Source organism: Convolutriloba macropyga, chromosome 13 (genome assembly GCF_964194025.1).
Source record: "Convolutriloba macropyga chromosome 13, txConMacr16.3, whole genome shotgun sequence".
In the NCBI taxonomy this organism is placed as follows: Eukaryota; Metazoa; Xenacoelomorpha; order Acoela; family Convolutidae; genus Convolutriloba; species Convolutriloba macropyga.
In genome coordinates, this window is record NC_134480.1 from 20,628,990 (window position 1) to 20,655,771 (window position 26,782).

Below are 26,782 nucleotides of genomic sequence, written 5' to 3' on the forward strand. Positions count from 1 at the left end.
ATAAATGAAGCTTTTAATTATTCAGTTATCAACTTTTATAAGCAGGTTGCTACTTTTTGGAAGAATACATGCCTCTCCTGAAACTGCTCGAATGGCGTCCTTTTCTGTTTCTGTTCCAATTTTTTAATTCCAGAAAAATTACCTCCCATTTATTTCCAACCAGCTTCGACTGGAATTCTGAATCGTTACTTTGCGTTAAACTAAACTGGTTCTATTCACGTTGTTTCCCATTTTAGTTCATCATATAGTTGCCATATAATAGCCAATAATTGAGTTACGTGAAATCTTAGTTTTCAGCTTTCTTGCATTAAACTTTTATAGTCGGGTTGAATTAGATTGGTGAAATTTTTTGTCATCGGAAAGGTTATAACTAAAACAAAACAAGAAAGTTTTTGCATCGGCTGTACTTAGCAAAGTGAACATTCAAACCCATCAAAAAATAGACAGTAACATCGACACCCTTTTTATCAACAAAATTTATTCGAAAAGTTTCAAAAAGTTTTCTATTTTGGCCTGCAGTTTAGTTTCGAAATAAACAATTCATCTTCCAAAATGACGGCCATTAAGTTAACTTTCCTTTTTACCTCAACCTCATTCACTATAGTGCATAAAACAAAATAATACACTCAATAACCAGGAGGCTAGCAAAACATTCACTAAAATGAGTTAACGGAAATTTAAGTTAAAAACAGGCAAAAAGAAGAAAATTGGTTACAAAATTGAAACATGATAGTCACACTTCAAATAAATTAAAAATTGAATATATATCAAGAAAATTTGGTTTGTCCTCTTATTCGATATTGCGCCGCTATAATGAATCCAAAAATTTTTCTGCATGTCGCAAAGACGTTTTTTTTGTACGTACGACTTTGAAAAGGCAGAAAAAATGCAAAAATGTTTCCGGGAACTTTGAGAAATTTTTAAAAACATAATTTTTTTCCATACATCTACGTCCAAAAACAGACAACCAAAAACACTTTTAATTCCATTTTACTTCAATTATCTGTACCAAAAGTCGATTAAAAATTGTTTAGAACACAAAGGAATCGAAAAGCGGCTCAATCTCTGCCACATGAACAAAATTTTGGCCTTGAATTCAGATGCTACCAAGTATGTCACCAAACTTTGCTCAGGGACTCTCTTGCAAATCGAAAGACAGCCTTTACATGTTTTGACAATTATCAGCCAGAAAAAATTCTGCAAATTTTAATCCTACAAAGAGAAAAATAGTAAGCAGACCAAATTTAAGTTCTTTTTTGCTTTTACGTCTGGGCATAAAACTACTTGTTTATGCGCGCAAAGTGGAGTTACCTAACTCTAACGGACAATCCGACTCGGGAAAACTTTCAGGGAGATCCTCAATCATTACGACAATAAGTTCATAAAGCTCCGGAGTCAATTGTATACACATCGTGTACAAATGGAGAACATTGGTTATAGAAGAGTGTCTTGCTGCTTTATTTAAAAAAAGATAGAGCCCTTTCGGTCTGTGATTGGTGGAGAGTTCACACAAAAGCTTTCCATCAGCTGCAACAAATAACCATTACAACCAAATTTATTTGGATAACAAAAGTGATAACAAATAGAATCCAATTGAGCAGCTGTAGTTTTTTATATTGATCAATGTTTTCATCGCGGGTATGTGAAGGAAATTTGTTTTCTTTCAAAAATCAGAATGTACAGCTAAAAAATCGTATATTTTGATCTACGCTACTTTAAAAAACAACAATGCTGAAGTAGTCTCGATTAGTGACTCTCACTTCCTTTGTTACAATAATTTTCTTTAGAAAATTGTGGTCTGCAAAATCTCTTCGCGTGTTTGAAGAGCCCGCACCCATTCCATTAACCACTCAACATTTCACTTAACTATATTCTCCACTCTCTCCCCCACATAGTTTTAATGTTGCTCCCTGTTACTCGCTCTTCAGTCTCATCCTGTGGCTTGATATCCTGTAGTTTGGTTCCTGAAATATCTTTTTAAATGAAATTTCATATGCAAAGACCATAAATTTGATACTGTCACAAGTTATATATGTGAGAGTAGGACGCCCTTAAGAAAATTCGAGCAACTTCGGAAAAAAGTGGAGCTAGCGTAAACTTTGGTCATTTTTTACCAAAATTAAAATTATGATGGACAGTTGTTGCGATATAACTCACCTTACTTGTAGCAAACTTTATAATGTATTCAAACACTTTGTACTCACTGCGTTCAATTGCCTGAAGCAAAATTTGCTGTTCTAATTATCTTCAAATTCACCTGGGCTAAGGGTAAAAGCTGACATACAAATTTTCAGAAAATTAGACGTTCTTTTATGTATATGTTTTTCGGGTTCTTCAAGAAAATAAAAACAACAGATTCAAACGCAGAAAAATGTTCCGCTCGACAATAATTACAAAATCTTTGTCTTTAGATGGGTGCTCTTCAAAAAACTGTCCCCACGGATGTTAATATTGGTTCTTTTTTGCATGACTGGCTTTTCTGACTGGACTTTATGGTTCTGAGCAGACTATGAGACTCTGGAGAAGTTTCTTTTCAGACCGTACAGACTCCGGAAAGGGCTTTCTTCAGACTATCTACTTCAGACTATCATACAACAAAACTATCCCGACCCTGGAGCACACTACGATCAGACTATTGATACTCTCTGCGGGCTCCGATCAGACTATCCAGACAGTTGGTACTGCCCTGATCAGACCGTGGAAAATCATGAAGGGGTCATGAGCAGATTATTCAGACCTTAGATAGTGCTGCCAGACTCTGTAGAGTGGTCGCGGTTTACCCACTGGTTTCGACCCAAGTCGGTCTGATCAGGGTTGTGTAGAGTCAATCACTTCATCCTGGGTAATCACCTCGGGTGTTCAATTGGTGAAAAAGGGGTGTTCAATTGGCGACACAAGTTATATATGTGAGAGTAGGACGCCCTGAAGAAAATTCGAGCAGTGTCGGAAAAAAGTGGAGCTAGCGTAAACTTCGGTCATTTTTTTTACCAAAATTAAAATGACAAATTATGATGGACAGTTGTTCCGATATAACTCACCTTACTTGTAGCAAACTTTATAATGTATTCAAACACTTTGTACTCACTACGTTCACTTGCCTGAAGCAAACTTTGCTGTTCCAATTATCTTCAAATTCATGTGGGCTAAGGGTAAAAGCTGACATACAAATTTTCAGAAAATTACATGTTTTTTTATGTATATGTTTTTCGGGTTCTTCAAGAAAATAAAAACAACAGATTCAAACGCAGAAAATTGTTCCGCTCGACGATCATTACAAAATCTTTGTCTTTAGATGGGTGCTCTTCAAAAAACTGTCCCCACGGATGTTAATATTGGTTCTTTCTTGCATGACTGGCTTTTCTGACTGGACTTTATGGTTCTGAGCAGACAATGAGACTCTGGATAAGTTTCTTTTTAGACCGTACAGACTCCGGAAAGGGCTTTCTTCAGACTATCTACTTCAGACTATCATACAACAAAACTATCCCGACCCTGGATCACACTATGATCAGACTATTGAGACTCTCTGCGGGCTCCGATCAGACTATCCAGACAGTAGGTACTGCCCTGATCAGACCGTGCAAAATCATGAAGGGGTCATGAGCAGGTTATTCAGACCTTAGATAGTGCTGCCAGACTCTGTAGAGTGGTCGCGGTTTACCCACTGGTTTCGACCCAAGTCGGTCTGATCAGGGTTGTGTAGAGTCAATCACTTCATCCTGGGTAATCACCTCGGGTGTTCAATTGGTGAAAAAGGGGTGTTCAATTGGCGACACAAGTTATATATGTGAGAGTAGGACGCCCTGAAGAAAATTCGAGCAGTGTCGGAAAAAAGTGGAGCTAGCGTAAACTTCGGTCATTTTTTTACCAAAATTAAAATGACAAATTATGATGGACAGTTGTTCCGATATAACTCACCTTACTTGTAGCAAACTTTATAATGTATTCAAACACCTTGTACTCACTACGTTCACTTGCCTGAAGCAAACTTTGCTGTTCTAATTATCTTCAAATTCATGTGGGCTAAGGGTAAAAGCTGACATACAAATTTTCAGAAAATTACATGTTTTTTTATGTATATGTTTTTCGGGTTCTTCAAGAAAATAAAAACAACAGATTCAAACGCAGAAAATTGTTCCGCTCGACGATCATTACAAAATCTTTGTCTTTAGATGGGTGCTCTTCAAAAAACTGTCCCCACGGATGTTAATATTGGTTCTTTCTTGCATGACTGGCTTTTCTGACTGGACTTTATGGTTCTGAGCAGACAATGAGACTCTGGATAAGTTTCTTTTTAGACCGTACAGACTCCGGAAAGGGCTTTCTTCAGACTATCTACTTCAGACTATCATACAACAAAACTATCCCGACCCTGGATCACACTATGATCAGACTATTGAGACTCTCTGCGGGCTCCGATCAGACTATCCAGACAGTAGGTACTGCCCTGATCAGACCGTGCAAAATCATGAAGGGGTCATGAGCAGGTTATTCAGACCTTAGATAGTGCTGCCAGACTCTGTAGAGTGGTCGCGGTTTACCCACTGCTTTCGACCCAAGTCGGTCTGATCAGGGTTGTGTTGAGTCAATCACTTCATCCTGGGTAATCACCTCGGGTGTTCAATTCGTGAAAAAGGGGTGTTCAATTGGCGACACAAGTTATATATGTGAGAGTAGGACGCCCTTAAGAAAATTCGAGCAGTGTCGGAAAAAAGGGGAGCTAGCGTAAACTTCGGTCATTTTTTTACCAAAACTAAAATGACAAATAATGATGGACAGTTATTCCGATATAACTCACCTTACTTGTAGCAAACTTTATAATGTATTCAAACACTTTGTACTCACTACGTTCACTTGCCTGAAGCAAAATTTGCTGTTCTAATTATCTTTAAATTCACCTGGGCTAAGGGTAAAAGCTGACATACAAATTTTCAGAAACTTAGACGTTCTTTTATGTACATGTTTTTTGCGTTCTTCAAGAAAATAAAAACAACAGATTCAAACGCAGAAAAATAATCCGCTCGACGATCATTACAAAATCTTTGTCTTTAGATGGGTGCTCTTCAAAAAACTGTCCCCACGGATGTTAATATTGGTTCTTTTTTGCATGACTGGCTTTTCTGACTGGACTTTATGGTTCTGAGCAGACTATGAGACTCTGGATAAGTTTCTTTTCAGACCGTACAGACTCCGGAAAGGGCTTTCTTCAGACTATCTACTTCAGACTATCATACAACAAAACTATCCCGACCCTGGATCACACTACGATCAGACTATTGATACTCTCTGCGGGCTCCGATCAGACTATCCAGACAGTTGGTACTGCCCTGATCAGACCGTGGAAAATCATGAAGGAGTCATGAGCAGATTATTCAGACCTTAGATAGTGCTGCCAGACTCTGTAGAGTGGTCGCGGTTTACCCACTGGTTTCGACCCAAGTCGGTCTGATTAGGGTTGTGTTGAGTCAATCACTTCATCCTGGGTAATCACATCGGATGTTCAATTGGTGAAAAAGGGGTGTTCAATTGGCGACACAAGTTATATATGTGAGAGTAGGACGCCCTTAAGAAAATTCGAGCAGTGTCGGAAAAAAGTGGAGCTAGCGTAAACTTCGGTCATTTTTTTATCAAAATTAAAATGACAAATTATGATGGACAGTTGTTCCGATATAACTCACCTTACTTGTAGCAAACTTTATAATGTATTCAAACACTTTGTACTCACTACGTTCACTTGCCTGAAGCAAAATTTGCTGTTCTAATTATCTTCAAATTCATCTGGGCTAAGGGTAAAATCTGACATACAAATTTTCAGAAAATTAGACGTTTTTTTTATGTATATGTTTTTCGGGTTCTTCAAGAAAATAAAAACAACAGATTCAAACGCAGAAAAATGTTCCGCTCGACGATCATTACAAAATCTTTGTCTTTAGATGGGTGCTCTTCAAAAAACTGTCACAACGGATGTTAATATTGGTTCTTTTTTGCATGACTGGCTTTTCTGACTGGACTTTATGGTTCTGAGCAGACTATGAGACTCTGGATAAGTTTCTTTTCAGACCGTACAGACTCCGGAAAGGGCTTTCTTCAGACTATCTACTTCAGACTATCATACAACAAAACTATCCCGACCCTGGATCACACTATGATCAGACTATTGAGACTCTCTGCGGGCTCCGATCAGACTATCCAGACAGTAGGTACTGCCCTGATCAGACCGTGCAAAATCATGAAGGGTTCCTGATCAGATTATTCACACCTTTGATAGTGCTGCCAGAATCAGTAGAGTGGTCGCGGTTTACCCACTGTATTCGACACAAGTCGGTCTGATCAGGGCTGTGTTGGGTCAATCACTTCATCCTGGATAATCACCCCGGGTGTTCAATTGATGAAAGTGCTTTTCTATTAAAAAGCTGTTTTATATTTCGACCATCTGACCTGCCACGTCTTTATGGGATTTAAAGTAACTTAGTTTGTGGAAGAATCTGTGAGATCGTGGGGCTGTCTAAATTGCTAAGATTGAATTCAAAATTCAGTAGCTTTCTCGCTTTCGCGCCGTCAGATTGTAAGAAAAGCATGCGGCACAACTCTCATGGTGAGTGAAGGGCTGTACGGCACTCACAAGTATCACAGCATCACGCTGAGAAATGCTTCTAAAAAAACTTCAAAAAGCATTTCTCTCAACCCCTTATTATTTCATAATTGCTCGTAACTTTTAGTGAGCTGCGTGAAATATTTTGTGCGGTACGATGACTTCGTGATCCTTTTTTTGAATTTTGAGAGTATTTGCTGATTGTTTTCGTTTGAAAATATTTTTTAGGAAATACGTTTTTTGTCCTCTACGTATCTTTGCATCTTCTCTGGGGTAAAAATTAACTAATCATTGATTCAGCGAATTGCGTTTAAAAAAACAACAGTAAAATACAAACGTTATTTTCCCCATCTTTTGATTAGTTGCGGCTATATAAATTGTGTTTATTTGTAAAATAGCTTAAAAAAATTGTTTTTCGAAATGTTCGTTTCTATTTTTTAAGGTTTTGTTTTCGTTTTCTGTTCTTTATAACGTCATTTCATACATAAAAAATGTCTTGTAATGTTTCTCAGTAAGATTTTTATCAGAATTTTTGAAGGGTTTTAACCGGCGCCAAGCTGTCACCACATGCTGAATGAAGTTACTTTTCAAAACAAAACATTTCAATCTTGCTCCCGCAATTTAAATTGTGACCCAATACTAAGTACTTCTGAATTGTGTAATAAGTTCTTGTTATGAAAAATTGATTAAAATCACTTCTATTTCAACACTTTGTGATTTTTTTTGAAAGATTTCCTTGTCTCTAGGAAAGCCACTTTACTTAATTGTTCTAAACTTTATTTGAAAATGCCCCCTCTCGTGAACAATGGGTGAATATATAATGTCTCAAAATTTACATGAAAGCTCTATCTTTGGTTTGTTTCATGCTTTGGCTGCGATTCGGTCATTACGTATTCAAAATACAATTAATAATCGCATTACCAAATGAAAGTAATTCAATTCCTTATCCGATTTGAATATTTTTTGTTAAACACTGCTACACCTTCATCTTTCCTTTAATTTCTATTTTTTAAGGAAATTTATTTAATTTTGAGCACTTTCGGTCCAGTTTTGGAAAAAACCGCGATTTTGGCTTAATCCAAAATTAATCAGTTGAACACAATCGCAGCTTAAACACGGCACTGCTTTTGTTCCATATTGAATTTTCCATTATTTTTGTTTACTTTTATTGGCACCTGGCGGAGAAATTAAAAGATGGAGGGCAGCACTGAGGCAAAAGCAGACGAAAACAGCAAAGAGAGCTGTGAAGATTTCTGGGAAAAAGACGAGGAAAAGGTGGAAAAGGGGGGTGAAGTTTGTGGAGTGGGACAAACAGTCGATAACAAACCCCAATTTCTGAGTGGAGATGCACTGCATTGGGTCTCACACGAAGAAAGGATGAGTATGGTATGGATAAAATGAATCAAATAATGACTGAAAGAATTCGGCCACTCTTCAAAGATTTGAAAACCAAGCTATGCAAAATTACATTCAATTTGTCGAATATATTCTCTTTCAAAATTTTATGATGATAGAAGTTTGATAACTGGCTGGTACCTTAGAAAGCTTCCTATTTTTTTTCAAAACAGGACTATAGTGGATTTTAGAAAAAAAACGTAAATCAAGTACAAAATAGTTTCTACCAAAACTTTTCTTTACTGAAAAGTGTACTACGACTTTTAAAAATATCAACTGAAATAAAGGCTAAACCTGTTGCAGTTTTAAAGCAACGATTCTCCTTTTTCGTGCAATATTTCAACATGACGAGATATTGCACGAAAAAAAGAAAATCGGTGCTCTGAGCACAATAAACCTGGCGACATGGCAAGATTGTGAATTATATCCAAAGATTTCTTCTATGCCTTGACATCTCAACTATTTTTGCTGCATGATAATTTATGAACCAATCGGTAAAAATACAAATGAATGCGGACATGAAATTGTTATTTATATGTTGAAAAATTTCTCTAGTCCATATAATAAACAAATTTTGATTTTTTTTCGGGCTATATTTGTGTATTCTTTGTAATTTATTATCTAATAAACAAAAAAATCATTTTCCACTAATTTCCAATACAACACTTTACAAAATGTCCAAGTGAGCCATCGGAACTCAATTCATATTTGCTAAAAAGAGGCTGAACGACTGTTCTGCTGTCTTACTCTTAGATCGAGTCAGTTCTGGGACTGAGCATGGCTGAAAAAAACCTTGACCCGTCGGACAACAAAAGAATAAGTAAGAAGCTTCTCAACGAATAAGAGAATAGAGTTCTTTCTGTTTTTGTCATCTGGTTCTGTATCTTTTTTTTAAATGTAAATCAGCCTAGTTTATTTACCTGTGAATCTTAACACACAGATAAAAATGAAATTCAGGCAACTTTTTGTTCATATGCAGTAATGATGCCTCTCTGTTGTCTCTCGTTTTCCTGCGTGATAATCATTAAAGCTCAAAAATTAATATCGGCAATTATACAAGGTCATATATGAACTTTACGCTTTCCCAGGTAAAAAACAATTATCATACAAAATTTTATTAAACGGTGAATGCGCTCTTTTCAGCTGTATCAGTTGTTAAAAACCGAAAAACCATTTGTAAAAATTGAACACAGAGCAGGCTGTTGCTAAGGTTTTCACTGAGTTTTATTATAAAATGTATATGATTTCATGCAACTGAAACAAAAAGTCAGCCAATTTTTTTTCAAAGCTGCTAAGCAATATTTGAGCCTTTTGTCTGAAAGTAATAGCTATAGGATTAACATTGAATTCCTTGGCTCCAGGCAAGGTTCCTACTGAAAAAAAAACGTTACGATCTGCTTTGCATCATATAAGATCCTCGTATGATTACCAGGAGATGTCAACCAGCTTTCCTAATAGTTTTGTGGTATAGTAGAACATTGTGTCGAAAGGGGCTATTGATTTGGATATACCAAATCTATTTAAATTAAGTTAATCTTAGTTTAGTTCATTTTGTTTATCATTTAGTTTAAGTTCATTTCCAAATTCTAGTTTGAAGATCAAATCTTCATATTTCACGTTTCTTTAATTTGTTTACATCCTGTGTCTGAAAACCCTGTCTGTTCATGAAGTCTTGTGATTTGAGTTGCCGCGTTTAGAGATATTTTGTTGTGATCAAATTGTTGTGCGGATTTAGTAAACTTTAATTTCCTCATATTTCATCTTTCCTAATTCAAATTCAGTTGTCTCTCTTTTAATTGAAATCCGCTCCACTAAAGCGCTAGTTCGTATCGAACAATTCTAATCTTTGTTTCGTAACGCGAAATATGAGTCTAGTTGACAAAGCCAATTTCGTGCCACCAATTTTACGTATTCTCTGCACTCTGAAAATTGGATTAATGATTTACAAAATTAATACTGAATTCGCTCCGCGAAATAGCCAATAAATCTAATCGATAAACTCTGTAATTTGGCACCGCAAATCTACTCGCAATACAGTAACCAAATCTGTATGACATGGCGCAGCCAGCTCGTGAATCTCGGTAAACGCCGCTATTGATAGAACCATTTTGGGAACGTCCTAGTTCGGATCCTCCAATAAGATTGGAAAAGTGGCGCATACATGTAAAACTTGCTATTCTCGCTCGAGAAAACATTACACTAGATACGCTCCTACAACCAAAACCAACAACTGTCCGACTACCAGCTGAACCGAAGTATGAGATGGCTATTGAAGATGCAACGGAAGACACAGAAAGAGATTGTCAAATAAGGAATAGTCAATTGAAACTTCAATGGGACTTGAAATGCCAAAAACTGATGGAGGCAGGCGTTCTGTATGGAACATTTATGACCAAAAATGTGTCTCGCTTTCGTACCTTAGTATCGGAACAGAGGGACGACGTCTTCTAACACAAAAATTCCCTCATGACAATATATACGATCTCATCACCCTCAAGCTCTGGGAGATGATGGAGATAGCATTCATTCGTCCAAGAAATATCACTTTTGATCAATATGTGTTTTTCTCAAGAAAGCAGAAAAAAGGCGAAATGGTAGAACAATTCTACAGTATACTGAAAGAATTGGTGGAAAATTGCGACTTCGAAAACCGAGAAGAGGTAATAATCAGAGACATCCTCATCACAAACATGTTGGACGACGACATTCAACGTGAACTTCTGCGTGACACAGATGACCCAGAGAGAGCACTCAGCATAGCTGTAAATATGGAGATGGGCAATCAAAGTCAACAACGGATTTCATCAAGCAACAGTAACAGCGCAGCTAACAATACAATAAATGCAATACAATCCTACAATCGAGTGCACGTTGAAATCCGACAGGCAGGGTAGCAGTCAATCGAGCACCGATTGGTCAATGTAGAGGATGTGGTCAGGCTTGAACAACAACGCACCGCCAAGTTTGCCCTGCACTGGGTAAGAGATGCAATCATTGCGGTTTGTCTAACCACTTTGCAAAGGTATGTCGGAAAAAGCTCAATATTACACGAAATTCTCGACAAGGTAGTCGCATTAATAATGTAGAAACTGCTGAAAATACAGAACAAAATACGAATTCTGAAAATCAAAACGTTAATTATGTAAACTATAACGAACAATTCAACTCCGATTACGATTCTTCAGACGATAATTACGTTGCAACGGTAGAAAAAGTCAGCACACTTCCTATTTCACTGCAAAATAAGACAATAACGATTGGAAATACAGACTGTAATTTGCTTCTCAATTCTGGTAGTGGTTGTACTATTATTAATAAGTCACTAGCAAAAGAAATAATGCTTAATTTTGCGCAATCACATTGGTCAGAGAAAAAACCACTCGAATTAAAGTCTTTTTCGAACCATATAGTTGAAACCCTAGGAACTTTAAAAACGCCAGTTCGTTGTAATGACTGGAAAATTCATAAAGCAAAATCACGGTAGTAGGAGACGGATTTCGACCCCTCCTTGGACGGGACCTGTTTGATCAATTGGGAATAACAGATTCACAGAAACTTTGCCCAAATACAGAAATCAAAAACATAGAAACAAACTGTGCAATAAAAAAATCACTGGCAAAAGATTTCCTGAACTAATCTCACGAATAGGAAAATCGAAGCACCATACCGTCAATTCAAAATTTCATAAAAAGTATCGAGTTACACATCAAAAAGGGAGGTAAGTGCCTATTCATTTCCAACCAAAATTAAAAATCGAACTTGAAAAATTGTTGAATGAAGGACATATCGAAAAACTATTGAATTGCTCTGATCAATTTTTCTTATCTCCGATAGTCATTACAGTCAAAAAGGATCAATCAATGAAAATAGCTTTAGATTCCAAAATCCTGAAAAAAGCTATCCACAAAACAAATATCAAATGCCGAATATGCATTCCCTAATCCAAACGATCTCACAAACACTGTCAACCGCGCCGCAAAAGACGGCTTATTTTACGACTCTCGATTTGCAGTACGCTTACAGTCAATTAAAATTACATAGTGATACGGCCCACCATTGTAACTTCAATCTTGTAAGCGGAGATATGACCGGAACATATCGTTTTAAAACGGGATTTTACGGTCTTACGGATATGCCACCCGAATTTTAAAAAGGAATAGATTTTACCCTCGTTGGCTTAAACAATACATTCTGTTTTTTGGACGATATACTGATAGTGAGTAGAGGAGGAATAGAACAACATCTCGATCTTGTTCGGAAATGTTTGATAAAACTAGATCAAGAAAATCTTCGAATAAATTTTACGAAATGTTATTTTGCAAAAGATAAAATTGAATGGCTTGGACATAGCATAACTCAAACAGGCATAACAACATTGTCGAATAAAACAGATGCAATCGAAAAATTATCCTCACCCTCAAATCTCAAAAAATGAGATCCTTTATGGGATTAGTTCATCATCTGGGCAAATTTATTCCGAATTTGTTGCAATTATGTTATCCACTTAGACCTCTACTTAAGAAAAATACAAAATTTATTTGGACGGATGAACATGAGAAACAATTCAAATTGATAAAAGAGAAGATTGCCGAAACAACCAAAAACAAGCATTTTAATCCGGACTTAGAAACACGTATAAAATGTGACGCATTTCGAAAAGGCTTGGGTTGCGCATTAGAACAACTAACTCCAAATGGTTGGCACACCGTGGCATTTGCATCGCGATTTCTGAATTCTGTGGAAGATAGATATGCATCAATGAGCTCGAGCTATTGGGTGTTGTCTGGTCTATTGAACCCTTCAAATATTATTTTTACGACAAGCCATTCACTGTAATATCTGATCATAGGGCTTTGCTTTCGATCATGAGTGAAAAAAGAGCAAATAAATATTACAATAGTCGACTAACACGTTGGGTAGATCGACTACTACTTTTTGCTTTTACGATCGATCATCTTCCTGGTTCAAAACTGGGATTAGTTGACTATATCTCTTGTGACCCACAACAAAAACCGTTAATATATCTGCTTATGACGAGCAATTCATAGTTGCTAAATTGGATGTGATTAAGCGCAGCTTGAAACGCTTCTTATGAAATGCTGAAAATTACGTCGATTTTGCAGCGCGAAATCCGCTTATAAAACCAGCCTCAAATACTCCAAATTCCAATAGCAAATTACGTAGTGAATTCGCACCGCGAAATCCAGAATATTCTGCAATTACGGAGAATGATAATTCGATTAGCAGATTAGAAACAAATAACTCAAATTCTAATCTCCAAATCGAGACAGTAAACATTCCTCACTCGATTTTTGCCTTGAACCGCTCTACTGATAAGTTGCCCAATAAATTGAATAATTTCGAACGAATCGCTGACAATTTCAACAGTGTCCTCATGATGTCGAACTCTGATGAAGAAACCCTGATGCAAGTAAAACAATCGACACCCTCCAAAGTTAGATTTGCCAATGAGGCAGGACCATCAACGGCTCCTGCAGTGCAAGCAACACCCTGTACTCCAAATACTGATACTACGACAGTCACGACACCTTCAACCGACTATCTGTATACAGATGCCTTCAATTTTGCACTATCAAAAATGTTCTCCAGCACATTGATGGCCAGTCTAACCACCAAGGACGCGATCCTCAAAGAAATAAGAGATTGCATCCTGACGGAATACGAGGATCAAAGCAAACAGATTTCACCATATCTCTATTCTTTTTGTAAGGATTTGCACGTCAAGAATGGATGCGTGTGCATCGATGAAAGAATAGCCATCCCGAACTCGATCAAGGATACGTACGTGGAAGCCATTCATGCAACCCACCCAGGAAGTTGGGGGATGACAGATACGGCGACACATGCATGGTGGCCGTACATACATCGGGACATAGTTACAAAGACGGCAAAGTGCAATCCCTTTGTTAAAATCGATTTGGAGACAGTCCGTTGGGACGAACTCATTTTGGAAGAAAACTGGGACGTAGAAGCCAGAAGCGACACGGAATTAGAACATAACAGGGACGAACTGAGCAAAGATGCAGCTAGAAGATGGATCGCAGATCCAGAAAAAGAGTCCAGAACGATTTCTCATCCTGAGGTCGGTTTGCCAGTACCGCGGACAGAAACTTCCCTAGCAGTCAAATTAGCCAAAAAGAAACCAAAAAAGAAAAGTCTACATGGACTGTACGAGGTTTTGGCGCCAGGTTCTTCAGTGGTAAAAACGGACACATATACTTCTGATATAAAAGAACCCGGAAAAAGAGACGTCACAATCCGCAATTCAGGTTTGGCGAAATTCGGAACGAAAGCGGAACACCAAACTGAACACAAATGTATGCCAATAGGAGGCCCAAAATACCCTCCGGAAAAACAATAGAAGACCTCATAAATCAACACGCGAAAGAGGCGAGAAAGAGTTAGAGGGAAACAAAAAAATGAAGCATAGGAAGATAGCCCACAACGCTATTGCGGTATCCTCAATTCATTCAAACGTCACAAGAGCGCTCAGAGTACGCATGCCAACGAAACCCAAAAGAACAGTCATAACAACACCGCCACAGCCACCTACTGATGACATATGTGATTTCGCGCCGCCAATGGAGCTGCCCTTGACATCGATTGTAATTGCGGAGCCCCCAACGAGGCCAAAAAGGAAAGCTGCCACCAAAGCAACAGCAGCACTACAGCCATTAAAGAGAAAACGATCTTTTCCGTCAATCACGGAATCATACGAGTCATTGGCATCCGTCCAAACCTGTCCACCAACAACTTCGAGCTCCACTGCACCTTTGCGAAGTAAACGAAGACAACTACTAAAATAGACACAAATACAGAATAAATCGATTGTTACATCAGTTAAGAACGCTGCCACTCAAAGTCAGCATGTAGAAACAGATTTTACAGTGGGGCCATGTTCTCCTGTACAGACGTATCCGACTCAGTATTACATTTCACCCAATTATGAGGGCCCAGAGACGTCAATGACAGTCGGAGAGGCAGAGAGATTATATGAAAGTGATACAGATTAAAGCTTGCAAAAACATTATAGTATTATTTATAGTAATCAGTACATATGTTATTAATTTTCTGATAAACTACTTCGTCGTTTATTTTGTTGAGGGGGAAATGTGGTATAGTAGAACATTGTGTCAAAAGGGGCTATTGATTTGGATATACCAAATCTATTTAACTTAATTTAATCTTAATTTAGTTCATTTTGTTTATCATTGAGTTCAAGTTCATTTCCAAATTCTAGTTTGAAGATCAAATCTTCATATTTCACGTTTCTTTAATTTGTTTACATCCTGTGTCTGAAAACCCTGTCTGTTCATGAAGTCTTGTGATTTGAGTTGCCGCGTTTAGAGATATTTTGTTGTGATCAAATTGTTGTGCAGATTTAGTTAACTTTAATTTCCTCATATTTCATCTTTCCTAATTCAAATTCAGTTGTCTCTCTTTTAATTGAAATCCGCTCCGCTAAAGCGCGAGTTCGTATCGAACAATTCTAATCTTTATTTCGTAACGCGAAATATGAGTCTAGTTGACAGAGCTAATTTCGTGCCACCAATTTTACGTATTCTCTGCACTCTGAAAATTCGATTAATAAATTACAAAATTAATATTGAATTCGCTCCGCGAAATAGTTAATAAATCTAATCGATAAACTCTGTAATTTGGCACCGCAAATCTACTCGGAATACAGTGACCAAATCTGTATGACAAGTTTCCGTGTAGAAATAGGCGACATCCAAACTGGAAAAGAGAAGCAAGGCCAAACGAAGAATTTACTTCTAATAGGGATTTGAAATGGAGTTGTAAAATGCACCCTCAACAGTTTAAACAACCATTTAACCGATTTGCTGACTGAATATAGTAAGAGCTCCATGGTAGCACATGTCTCATAGAATGTTGTTATGCATTTTTCAAGCAGTTTTGGGTTTGTAAAATGAAATTCTCGTGATTTGCGGCTCATTTGTCTCCTGTGGTGCAAGTAGCGTTCATGTTCATGTGTTTTGTTCCGCCTTGGTTGATGGGATTTGTTTAGCTGATGGTGATTGGTTTTGTTGTTCTGGTGCTGGTGGGGTTTGTGGTGCTGAAGTTTGTGGAGATTGTGCTACTAATTTTGATGAGAGTTTTGGTATGCTTATGTTGCAGGCATTAGATCTGTTGATGAGGATGTGTTTCCAGTGATATCTGCTTTGCTCATGTTGAACTCACGGACGTCGAACTGCCAAACTCATGGCTCTTCGCTTTTGCGACAACGCTTTTTTGCAAAACAGCCTCCAATTATGTGCCGGCGATTTTTGGGAAGCTGTTTTGGGTATCGCCAACACTGGTTGCTCCATTAGGAAACCTTTTCTTATCGTCGTTTTCTGCAGCCGTCTGTTTTAAGACTTTCTGCAACTCTTCCCAACAGTGCTTTAGACCTTTGATAGCGCTTCATATCTGTGTTGTCTCGGGCAAAGGTAAAATACGAGAGACCAAAATTAGCGCAACATTTATTTTTTCGATCTTTAGAATTGGTCAAATGGAGCTCCATTGTAGTGTCGGTTGAAAATTTGTTAAAAATAGCAGACCAATAATTTTTCGTCCTACTGAGGCTTTTTCTAAGACAGAGTTAATTTGATTTCTCTCGTTGTCTTTGTTTGAAGAAAGGCTTTACGATTTTTCGGGCTGTTTTTCCTCTAATAAAAATTTCGTTCGAGCTAAGTCCAGATATCAGGTTCAACTACCAGAAAAAAAATTCACTGTCAAAAAAGACTTCAAACTAACCGCAGAAAAATTAAACTCTATCAATCCTATGCTTCTTGGGCGCTCCCTTTTTTGTCTCTTCCATTCCTTCCAATATTTGGAGCCGCTTTGACAATTTGACTGAGCCGACTAACCCGTTCAGGTGATGATGGTTCAAATGATATTTTGTAATTGGAAGAAAATCGATTGATCCGGTTAAGTGCTAGCTTCCCCAGTCGATTTCGAATGGTTATCTTGCAAGATTTCTGCCAGAATCTTGCAAGATAACCATTTTTCTGCCAGAATCTTGCAAGATAACCATTTTTCTGCCAGAATCTTGCAAGATAACCATTTTTCGTCAGAATTTTGCAAGATAACCATTTTTCTGCCAGAATCTTGCAAGATAACCATTCATTCTGCCAGAAACTTGCAAGATAACCATTTTTCTGCCAGAATCTTACAAGATAGCCATTTTTTCTGCCAGAATCTTACAAGATAACCCTTTTTTTAAGTACTTCCTACAGCTAAAAATCACGAGCGAAACGTCATAAAGTGCTCGAAAAAAATATAAAACGTCGCAATATTTGAATGTACACATATTTTGGGCATCGACAAAAAAGCGGAATAATGATTATCACCAGACAATTATTAATCTAAGGCATCAGCAAAGAAACCCTTCCATCTTCGATCTCTTTTATTTCAATTTTTTTTTCAACCTTTCTGTTTCTTGATGTTCTTTTTCTTGATTTTCTTGATTTTCTTGGGTTGTACTTGGGTTGAAGCTGGGCTGCAGTTGGGTTGAAGACTTGCTATAACACAGAGGAAAATCTGGACATTAGGCATTCAAAAAAAAACTACAAGCACGACGTGCCCAAAACAGGAAAACAGGCCAGAAAAACGAAAAAAATGATGGCACGGAGTGCCAAAAAATAAGAGAAAAACAAAACTGCACTAGAAAAACAACAAAAAAACACGACAAAAAACCACAAGGCACGGTGTGCCAAAGAGAGAGAGAGAGAGAGAGAGAGAGAGAGAGAGAGAGAGAGAGAAACTGAACAGTAGGCACTCAAAAAAATACAAGTACGGCGTGTCCAAAAACAGGAAAACAGGCCAGAAAAACGAAAAAAAATTGATGGCACGAAGTGCCAAAAAACAAGAGAAAAACAAAAATGCACTAGAAAAACAACAAAAAAACACGAAAAAAACCGCAAGGTACGGTGTGCCAAAGAGAAAGAGAGAGAGAGAGAGAGAGAGAGAAACTGAACATTAGGCACTCAAAAAAATACAAGCACGGCGTGTCCAAAAACAGGAAAACAGGCCAGAAAAACGAAAAAAAAAACTGATGGCAGGAACTGCCAAAAAACAAGAGAAAAACAAAAATGCACTAGAAAAACAACAAAAAAACACGAAAAAAAAACACGATAACAAGTTGCTATGAAACTTTCAGTTTGGGCTTGGGAGAAAAATTGTTCGATGCCAAAAGAATTTTTATACCCCTGTTTTTTCTCTGAATTGTGTTTGAGTTCTACTAGGGGCGCTGTTCTGCTATAGACGGAGTTTAGAACGAAATGGAAGGATGAGAAATATGGCCATTTACGATCTTCTCGAGGGACGTACTTAATCATTGAATAACGTTATGTTATCGCAACATTAAACCTTTGGTTGACTTTTTGCAGAGACTACATGTTTTTTTACTATCATTTGAACACTTACAGTTAATTTTAGTCCTATTTTTGGGACTAGTTAACAAGTCGACAAAGAGAAGAAATAATGAGGAGAAATTCAAAATATCAGTAATCATTTTTAAACAAAATAACTTCAAAGATCTTAAGAATCATTAGTTTATAGCGAAAAAATTCATGGTAAAGGTAAACGAGTCACTATAAAAACAATGGGACCTGTCTTTAGATAGAGTACGCCATACGAACGGACCAGAGATGCCGAGAAAACCCAAAAATTTAGAAACAATTTGCGAAAACACAAATTATTGAAGCAATTGAAATATCTAGCTAGTATCTCAATATTATATATTCTAATTTCAGTTTTTTTATATACTTACTCAGCTAAAAATGAAATGGAAGATTAAATAAGTTTGTATTGGCCACATTTGAAAAACATTGGCATCTGTTATTACGCGAATGTGCTACAAAAAGAGAAGCAGAAACACAAATACACCACTCACAAAGTTTTTATGAAAACGCATATAGTCTGACAAACAAAACAACTAAATACAACAGAATATCAGTAGACATGTTAAATTTTTGTAATACAAGGAATAAAATAAGAACTCTCAGTGATGACATCAAGTTACAAGTTGACGAAACGAACAACAAAGTAAAATCATTTATCCAATCCTCAATTACATGCTTATGAGAACGGTGAGAACTTTACGGCTACCTAAGAAAAAAAAAGTAGGCAAAACAGAAAACTCAAAAAAAAATTGAGCGATAAAGGCGGCGAAGTCTTTCATCTTTTCAGAGAAAATTTTTTGATTTTAAATTTAATTTTTAACAGTAATGACGTTCTTTGTTAAATAATATAACTTCAAAAAATTAACATGCTTGACTAAATACAATGACTATGAAAACAATAACAAATACAGGCAAAACTCAAAAATTCTGTAGAAAAGAGCAAGGAGAAATTGTCGAAGCCATTTGAACCATAATATTTTCTGTTAAAACTTTATCTCTGATCCGTTGAAGGTCTTTTCTAAGCTAATGGTAGCTATCAACATCAGAATACTGATAAGATTTCAAGAGAAACTAGTAATAGGAAAATATCTAATTTTTTTTTGAAATCTTGTGGCATTGAAATCATGTAGCCAATTGTTAGAACATAAAACCGCTAATTCGGTTCTTTTTGGTTTTAGTAGAACCAAAGAGGGTCCTGTCATTGTTTTGACTGACTTACAGATCATGAAAATAACTTTATTTTCGGTTAATATTAAAAATATCTTTTCAAAACATTGATTTTGAAATCTTAACAACCATTTTCTGTCCATTCAAAGCGCTAGATAGGTTCACTTAAGGACAAAATATTGCCCTTTTAGTCAAAGCGACTCTGCCAGAGGACTCCTAAAGCTGAATAAAGCCTCATAAAGAAAACCAAAAATTCATTTAAAATTACAGAAACTCATCTTTTGGCATATAGTTTTGAATTTGTATTTTCATAGAAAAAAATGTTAATTTGAAGTAAAATTACACTAAAAGTGCACAAAATCAAGCCAAATATCCCGTGTTCACTCAAAATTTAATTCTCGATAACCCCTCGAAAAAAAGAAATCCTAAAATATTTTTAAATTTCGAATTCTGGACGAGCTTATTTATGATACCACTAACATTTCTCTGCTCTAAAAAACGAAATTCAAAAAATCTTTTTAATTCCATGTCCTACGCTGGATGGGCTTTTTTAACGATACCACTCACAACTCTCTAGGGTGAATATATCGATTGGCCAAAATTGTCTCAACATAAAAGAACCCATTTGAGTATATAGTCCCCCAAGTGGGGTCGGAACAAAAATAATTGATAGCAATGTTTAATGGAGTTCAAAGGTATAAATTGAGAAAGCTCAAAAAATTGAAGCTAAAACATTTTTTCAAGAAGACAAGAAAATGGAGCGTTTATTTCACTCCAAATTTCGCAGAGTTTACTAATGACGCCTCTTTTGTACACTCCAAAGATATTTCCGCCATATTGTATAAAGTTCCTACGCACAATTATATTTGAAAAATTTTTTCAGATTTAATTGTGCGTAGGAATCTTAAATTTTTATCTGAGTTGCCTGCACTTGTACAAAATTAAATAAAAATTTAAAATTTTTGCAAATCAGTTTGTGTTACGTCTGGTTGTTTTACGAAGAAACTTTGAGAGGTTTTTATGTGAGCTTTTAGACCTTTCATTTCATTCACAGAAAACGTTTTTAGCTGTCCTTGGAGTATTTTCGAAACAAGAGTTCATCAGGAGATGGTTTGCATAAAAAAGAAATGCATAAGTATATTATTTTTCTATCTTTTTTCTTCCTGTATGAATTGGGAAGAAACGGTCTTTGGTAGGAATTTAAAATGTGAAAAGCGAAATTCAGTTTTGCTTTTGTCTCTTTTGTTCACTTTATGAGTCTAATAAGGTTTAAAACAGCAGCCTCCTTTGTTGTCTCTCAAGTTACTTTTCTCACCTGGCCTGTTTCCTCCAAAATCACTTTCAACCGCTACAAAAAACACAATATTGCGCATCTAAATGGATTGAATGCCAGACGCTACAAAGAACAAATTCAACTTTTATTATTAATTTACTGAGGAAGCTCATTCGTCTCTCATCTTACCATCAAGTTAAAATTTTATCATGAGCGGAATTGAGCGCAAAACGAACCGACTTTGAGGTGTTTTTACGTTTTATGAAAAATCCTTCTACGTTAAAGCTTCGTCTTTTACTGAACACATCCAAAAATTGATAACTTTATCTTTTTCGGAAATTTTCAACCATAAACTCGTATCAGTTATCTTCAAGTGGTTTCTTTTTGATTATAAAGAATGCCTCATTCAAAGTTGACATTGTCGGAACGCTCCAAAAGAGAGTCTTTTCGAGTCATGAGATCGTATAACAGAATGAGTATAGGTCTCAAAAGTGACATGTCAGTCAAAGTATCATGGACGGTTAGTTTGATCACTCTATTTTCAGCAGATTCCTAAATTTCAACCGTTTTCATTAGAATTCGGGACTCTATAGCAGCCCAAAATGAAGCTTATGAGCTTCTATGAAGCTGAGTTTCCCACCACTATAGTCTGGGTTAATGCTCTGTTTGTTTATGCAAAATCTATTACCCAAGAGCAGCAGACTCTCAAAAAAAAGAATCCACATCATGCCTATTTGGATAATTAACACGTTCCTCCACTTTTAATTTTTTCATAGATTGTTAAACTGTCCATATTAAGGCGGTAAAGATTAAAGCGTACAATTTATTTGGTCCTAGTTGCTGAACGATTTTTTTTGTTTTGAGATTTTTTTTTCGAATGATTGGCAGTTTCAAAGCAGTTGAGTAAAAAGTGAGCGTTTAGAACGGCAAACATTCTTTGTTTTCCATGATTAATGTATCAATTTATCTCTCCTTATGTGTGAATAAGAAAAGGACCTTGGTCTTTGTGTGATTAATAATAGCCGGTTGAATATTTGATGGGGTTTCACTTGTTCACAGGCGAGGGGAAAGTTGGGTCAGCTGTTTCGCATTGTGTTGGTCATCATCAAAATATACAGGACGGCAGTATCCACGTAAGTTACCACTAAATGCTTTCTCATAGTTATTTTAATTATCAACAATTTATTCAAGTTAGTTGACATGGTATTAAGTGCGATATATGTCGCATATTAATTATCTGTAATAATTTGATATCTTTGGGCATTATAAGCATCAAAATGCAAAAAAAAAAAACGAAACTGATTACATAGAAAAGTGTTTCCGCATCACATTTAAAAAAAAGTTTGACAGCATCGAAGACCAATATTGTAGTTGAATTGGTTTTTTTGGACAAGTTGGTTTTTTTTATTCCCGTAACTCAATTGAATTCTAGGAACTCGTTTGAATTCTCAATAAGACATATTGCGGGAGATTGTGCGAAGATTGTGCCCACAATGTTCCAACATACGTCTCAATTTTATCAAAATCTTTTTTTCTGAGAGGAAAAGTTTCTTTGATCTAACAAACACAGATAATAATTTGCAACATAAATTGCAGCAATCAGAATAGCAAACAAATAGAACGTGTCCGGGCAAAACAGTCCCAGACAAAACAGTCCCAGACAAAATAGTCCCACACTTTTACAGATTTTGACTCGAAAGTTAATTAACGAAAGTTAATCCGACAATTTAGCCCAACCGAATCAAATTATCAAAGTATTAAAAGTGATTGCAAAACGAGTTGTTAAACTCAATGACAGGTTTAATTTTAATTGGGTAGAATACAAAAGAGTGCCTCACGATGTTTGGCGTCATAATTGTGACGTAAATTGTTATTATGGAATTCATTCAGACAAACAAAAAATCGGAATTGCTCGTCTTTGAAAGCTATTCCTATCGACCACTTACAGATCTTCTTACGCATCTTCTTGGCGCTGCTGTACTACAAAATTCCTTGGCAAAGTCAGGCTGCGCAATGAACAAATCGAAGTAATCACAGTTCATAGCCGTTTACTTGATCCAGCAGATATTAAAAAGAGAAATTTTTGCTCAGCGTTGAAAGACAGAGCAACAATGGCTGAAAAGACTCCCGCCAAGAAAATTGCTGCCCAAAAAGACGTCAATAGAGAAACAGCAGCCAATACTCCAGCTTACAACTCAAACCAAATGACAATTAGCAAAAAGCACCAACAAAATTGTCCACAAATGAGCCATCGTCGCTGAAAGGATTTGAGACTCTCGATTTATTACAAATGGCACATAGTGGTGAGAATTTCATGTATTATGATTCCGGGCCTCAAGATGAAAAAAATTATTGTTTTTGCGACTTTGCCAGCCATTGCCTTGCTCGAGCAATCAGATGACTGGTTTGCGATGGGACATTCTCAACAGCTCCAAACGTCTTCAATCAGGTCTACACAATCCACGCTTCGGTTGACGGCGTCAATTTGCACCGCGTGTACGCTCTTCCTGATAAAAAGAAGGGAGCTATCGAAAACTACTCTGTTCTCTTCCGGAGCAATTCATTCATTTTCTACCAAAAGTTTTCAATTTTAAAAATTACGCTAGAATTTATTTGATTACCGCCAAATGTCGATCCGATCATGAAGTAGCTTTTCAATTTCCCTTGTCTCACGACAACTCATGCCTGGGTTCTCCGGATTTAAACAATTTTCCCAGTTTTTTTCTCTTTCCGATCTGATTTAACCTCAATTTTTGATTTTTGCAAATATACTTTATATTTTTTTCCATTCAGGCTCGAACCAGCGACCTCCGAATGTGCGTCTAGAGCACTTACTTCTTCGCCACGCTTATTTTGATTTTCGGACTTCAAGGCTTTCTTTCAAGATCAAAGCTGCACTTTCGTTTTGATCTGTTTAACGAGCCCTTTGAGCGGGACTGTTCTGTCCGGGACTGTTTTGCCTGTTTTCTTCGGACTATTTTGCCTGGCAATGTTTTGTCTGGGACTTTTTGCAATAAAAGACTCTTTTGTCTGGGACTGTTTTGTCTGTTCATCAAATAGAAACAAAATGCCATAACACAATAGATTAGCAAACAAAGAAACGACTGGATATGATTGGATCAATAGCTCAAAAAACAATATCAATCGGTTTTTTGTTTTTATATTTTGTCGCCTCTGATATAATAAAATCTGATGCAACGTCCAGAGAAAAGTTTTTTATTGCGATTATCGAAAATAATGAATCATTTGAGAAATAGTTGACGAGTATGTCACAGTTCATCTCTTTGGCAAAACCTTGCTGCAAGTTATTATTAACTCATTCATTAGGTGTACTGTATATTTGTAAAATTTCCCACTTTATGTGTTTAACTCGACAAAGAATTTAATCTTTCTTTATTCACATAAAGCAAAGAAAATTTATGAAGTTCATCTTTAATTCATCTTTTTTCGAGTGATGGCGCTTTTGTATATCAATTAAATGAAGCTCGTGCACTACACCCTTTGATGGTTTAAACAATTTTTGGATCAACCAAGGAAAGTATCTTTTAAAGTCAGATGAATATCAGTTGAAAAAATGGAGCAGTTTTGAAAAAGAAATAAGTCGTCAACTTTTTTTCTGTTTTATTTCTATTCATAAGTAATAGTCAAATGTAATAATATTTTATTAAAAGTGGCTGTTACAAATCTGCCATACGTGATCCATTCAACTGACTATTTGTTCTTTTTCTATTTATGTGATCCACTCAATTGCTTTTATTCGAAGTAAACATTTAAGTAACTAGACATCCATGCTCTTGATAGTCTTTTGCGGTATTACGAAGAAGATTGCTAATCCATTCAAGTAAAATGCTGTTTTTTAATTGAAATGGAAAAAAACGAACATCTATTGATTTGGATTTTAAAAGGACTTAAATAAAATATTTTCAAATCAAATAAACAGCAGAAGGGTCAACTGCCAATGAGGTAACTGAGGTTAAGTTAGTAGAAAAAATTTTTATTCGGTCACAGATGGTTCTCTTTTCTCTTTTGATTTGTATGTCCCTTCAAAAAACACTGACATAGTCTTGCCGTTAAAAACCAGTTGACATGTTTAATATGTGGAGGACACTTGCAAAGAAATTCACAAGACGGTATAACTTTGCTCTCTTCTAAATAAATTCTTCTGATTTTCCAATTGTTTTCATTGTAGAAAAATTATGCTGTTAATCTCTTCAAATTTTTGGACTGAGATTTGTAGTCAGTTTAAGGAACTCAAGTTTCAGAGTCATTGGAGGCATCGCAACCAATCAACAGAATTAAATTGTTATTTTTTCCCCAAATTTTGATTTTATGTTGCTTTTGTATTCCATATTCAGTCAAACCTTAGATTTTTTATCAGATCCAATATTCAATGAACTATGGGATATGGGTAACAATTTTAGCAGAACCATGCATAGAAATTTGCTAAGCTAGTTTTTAAAAAATGCTGTTCATTTGTTCATTTTCTTATCTGACCTAAAAAATTGTAATAATGATCCTAACGGTTTGCGTTGAATTAAATAGTTTATAATATAGGAGTGTATATGTGAAGACTCAATGCTTGGTTTACTAGGCTCAAATAACCAGCAACAAAAGGAAGGATTAATTTCAGCTTTTTTGATCTTCTCACTCTCTAGAAAAATTGATTTCTCTATTATTTAAAACTTCAGGATTATTACAGTTATCCGTTTGGATAAAGTTAACAAAGACGACAGTGTACTCTTTCGTTTCAAAAGTTTACAATACTTTAAATATTAAAGAGGAGTATATTCATTGTCCCCAATTTTTCATTTTCTATGTTTTTTTAAATAAAGATTTCTTTTTTGGTCATTTTGTAAGCACATTGAAAAAACAAGAAAACGAAATGATAAATGGTTGCTGTGTGTGAAAAAATGTTTTTGAGTTTTTGTTATTTGATTTTTGTTTTTGGATTTTGAAATTTGAAATCATTATTGTTTTTAAGCAAAACTGTATAACACAATAAAATTTTCCTTAACATATTTGAATAAAATTTCTATAAAGAAACATTTTTTCAAATATTTCAAACCTCTTCTCACCCTCAACCCCAAATCGTTTTTTTTTGCTTTTCCTCTAGCTGTTTTCGAGTCAATTTAAAAACAGCTCGACCTTTCAACTTGCAAATAAATACCTTTTGGCAATAGATAAAATCAATAGCAGTGTTTAGAGGCTACAAAATGATTTCATCTTTTTTATTCTACAAGGAGCTTAAAATGAAAACATGGCTGACATAAAATAAGCAGGTTTAACACATAGCATCGTCATTTTGAAAATGTTGTTTGAATAATTAGCTAGTTTTCTGTTGTTGAGAACGCTGAATTTTTAATTCGAGCTCAATTTAAATTCGAGTTTTATAGGCTAGTTGAATCAACTCGAAAAAGGTCTGTTATTTATGGAAATCTGTACTGATTGGAGAGTAATGGTCCTTTAACAGTTTACAGGCAGAATTGAAAGTGGCTAATTTATGTCTTCATTGCACTGCGTTTGCTTCAATAAATTTTCTGAGATCATTGTTTTTCAAAATTTGGGAATCAATGACAGATTTTGAGAATCGCGAATGACCTGATAAGAGCACCAAATTCCTCGACCTCGGGATAGAGAAGACTTAAACCCTTCACCACAAGATTATTCCCAGGTCCAGACTGTATTTTTATTTTTCAGGAATCGAGTTTATCTCAGGGCAAACATTTGCGTTATATTTTAGAAGGACCTTGTGAAGTGTTCGTTGATGCCTAGGCACTTCTATTTTCCAGTCGGTTTTTTATCACCTGAATAAGGAAAATATTGTATCATTTTGCAACAAAAGTCGCCTTGGTTAAAAGTTTGAATAAATTTTCGTGCTTGCTTCATGGTAGTTGTATCCTATTGCGTTGTATGTGATATACAAGATAA

At 36.0% G+C, this 26,782-nt stretch overlaps 1 protein-coding gene across 5 annotated transcripts in view; it reads left to right on the forward strand.

Moving 5' to 3' along the window:
• Nucleotides 1-7,674: 7,674 nt before the first annotated feature.
• The window catches only part of LOC142352222 (uncharacterized), a 67,872-nt gene continuing 48,764 nt past the window's right edge, over nt 7,675-26,782 (forward strand). The window contains exons 1-2 of one of the 5 annotated variants that reach the window (XM_075404663.1): nt 7,675-7,978; nt 21,914-21,987. In XM_075404663.1, coding sequence (XP_075260778.1) covers nt 7,787-7,978; nt 21,914-21,987 — 266 coding nt within the window. In that variant the 5' untranslated portion in view covers nt 7,675-7,786. Of the gene's footprint in view, nt 7,979-21,236; nt 21,375-21,913; nt 21,988-26,782 lie in introns of those variants that run through there. The other 4 variants (XM_075404664.1, XM_075404662.1, XM_075404665.1 and 1 more) reach the window with 4 other exon arrangements.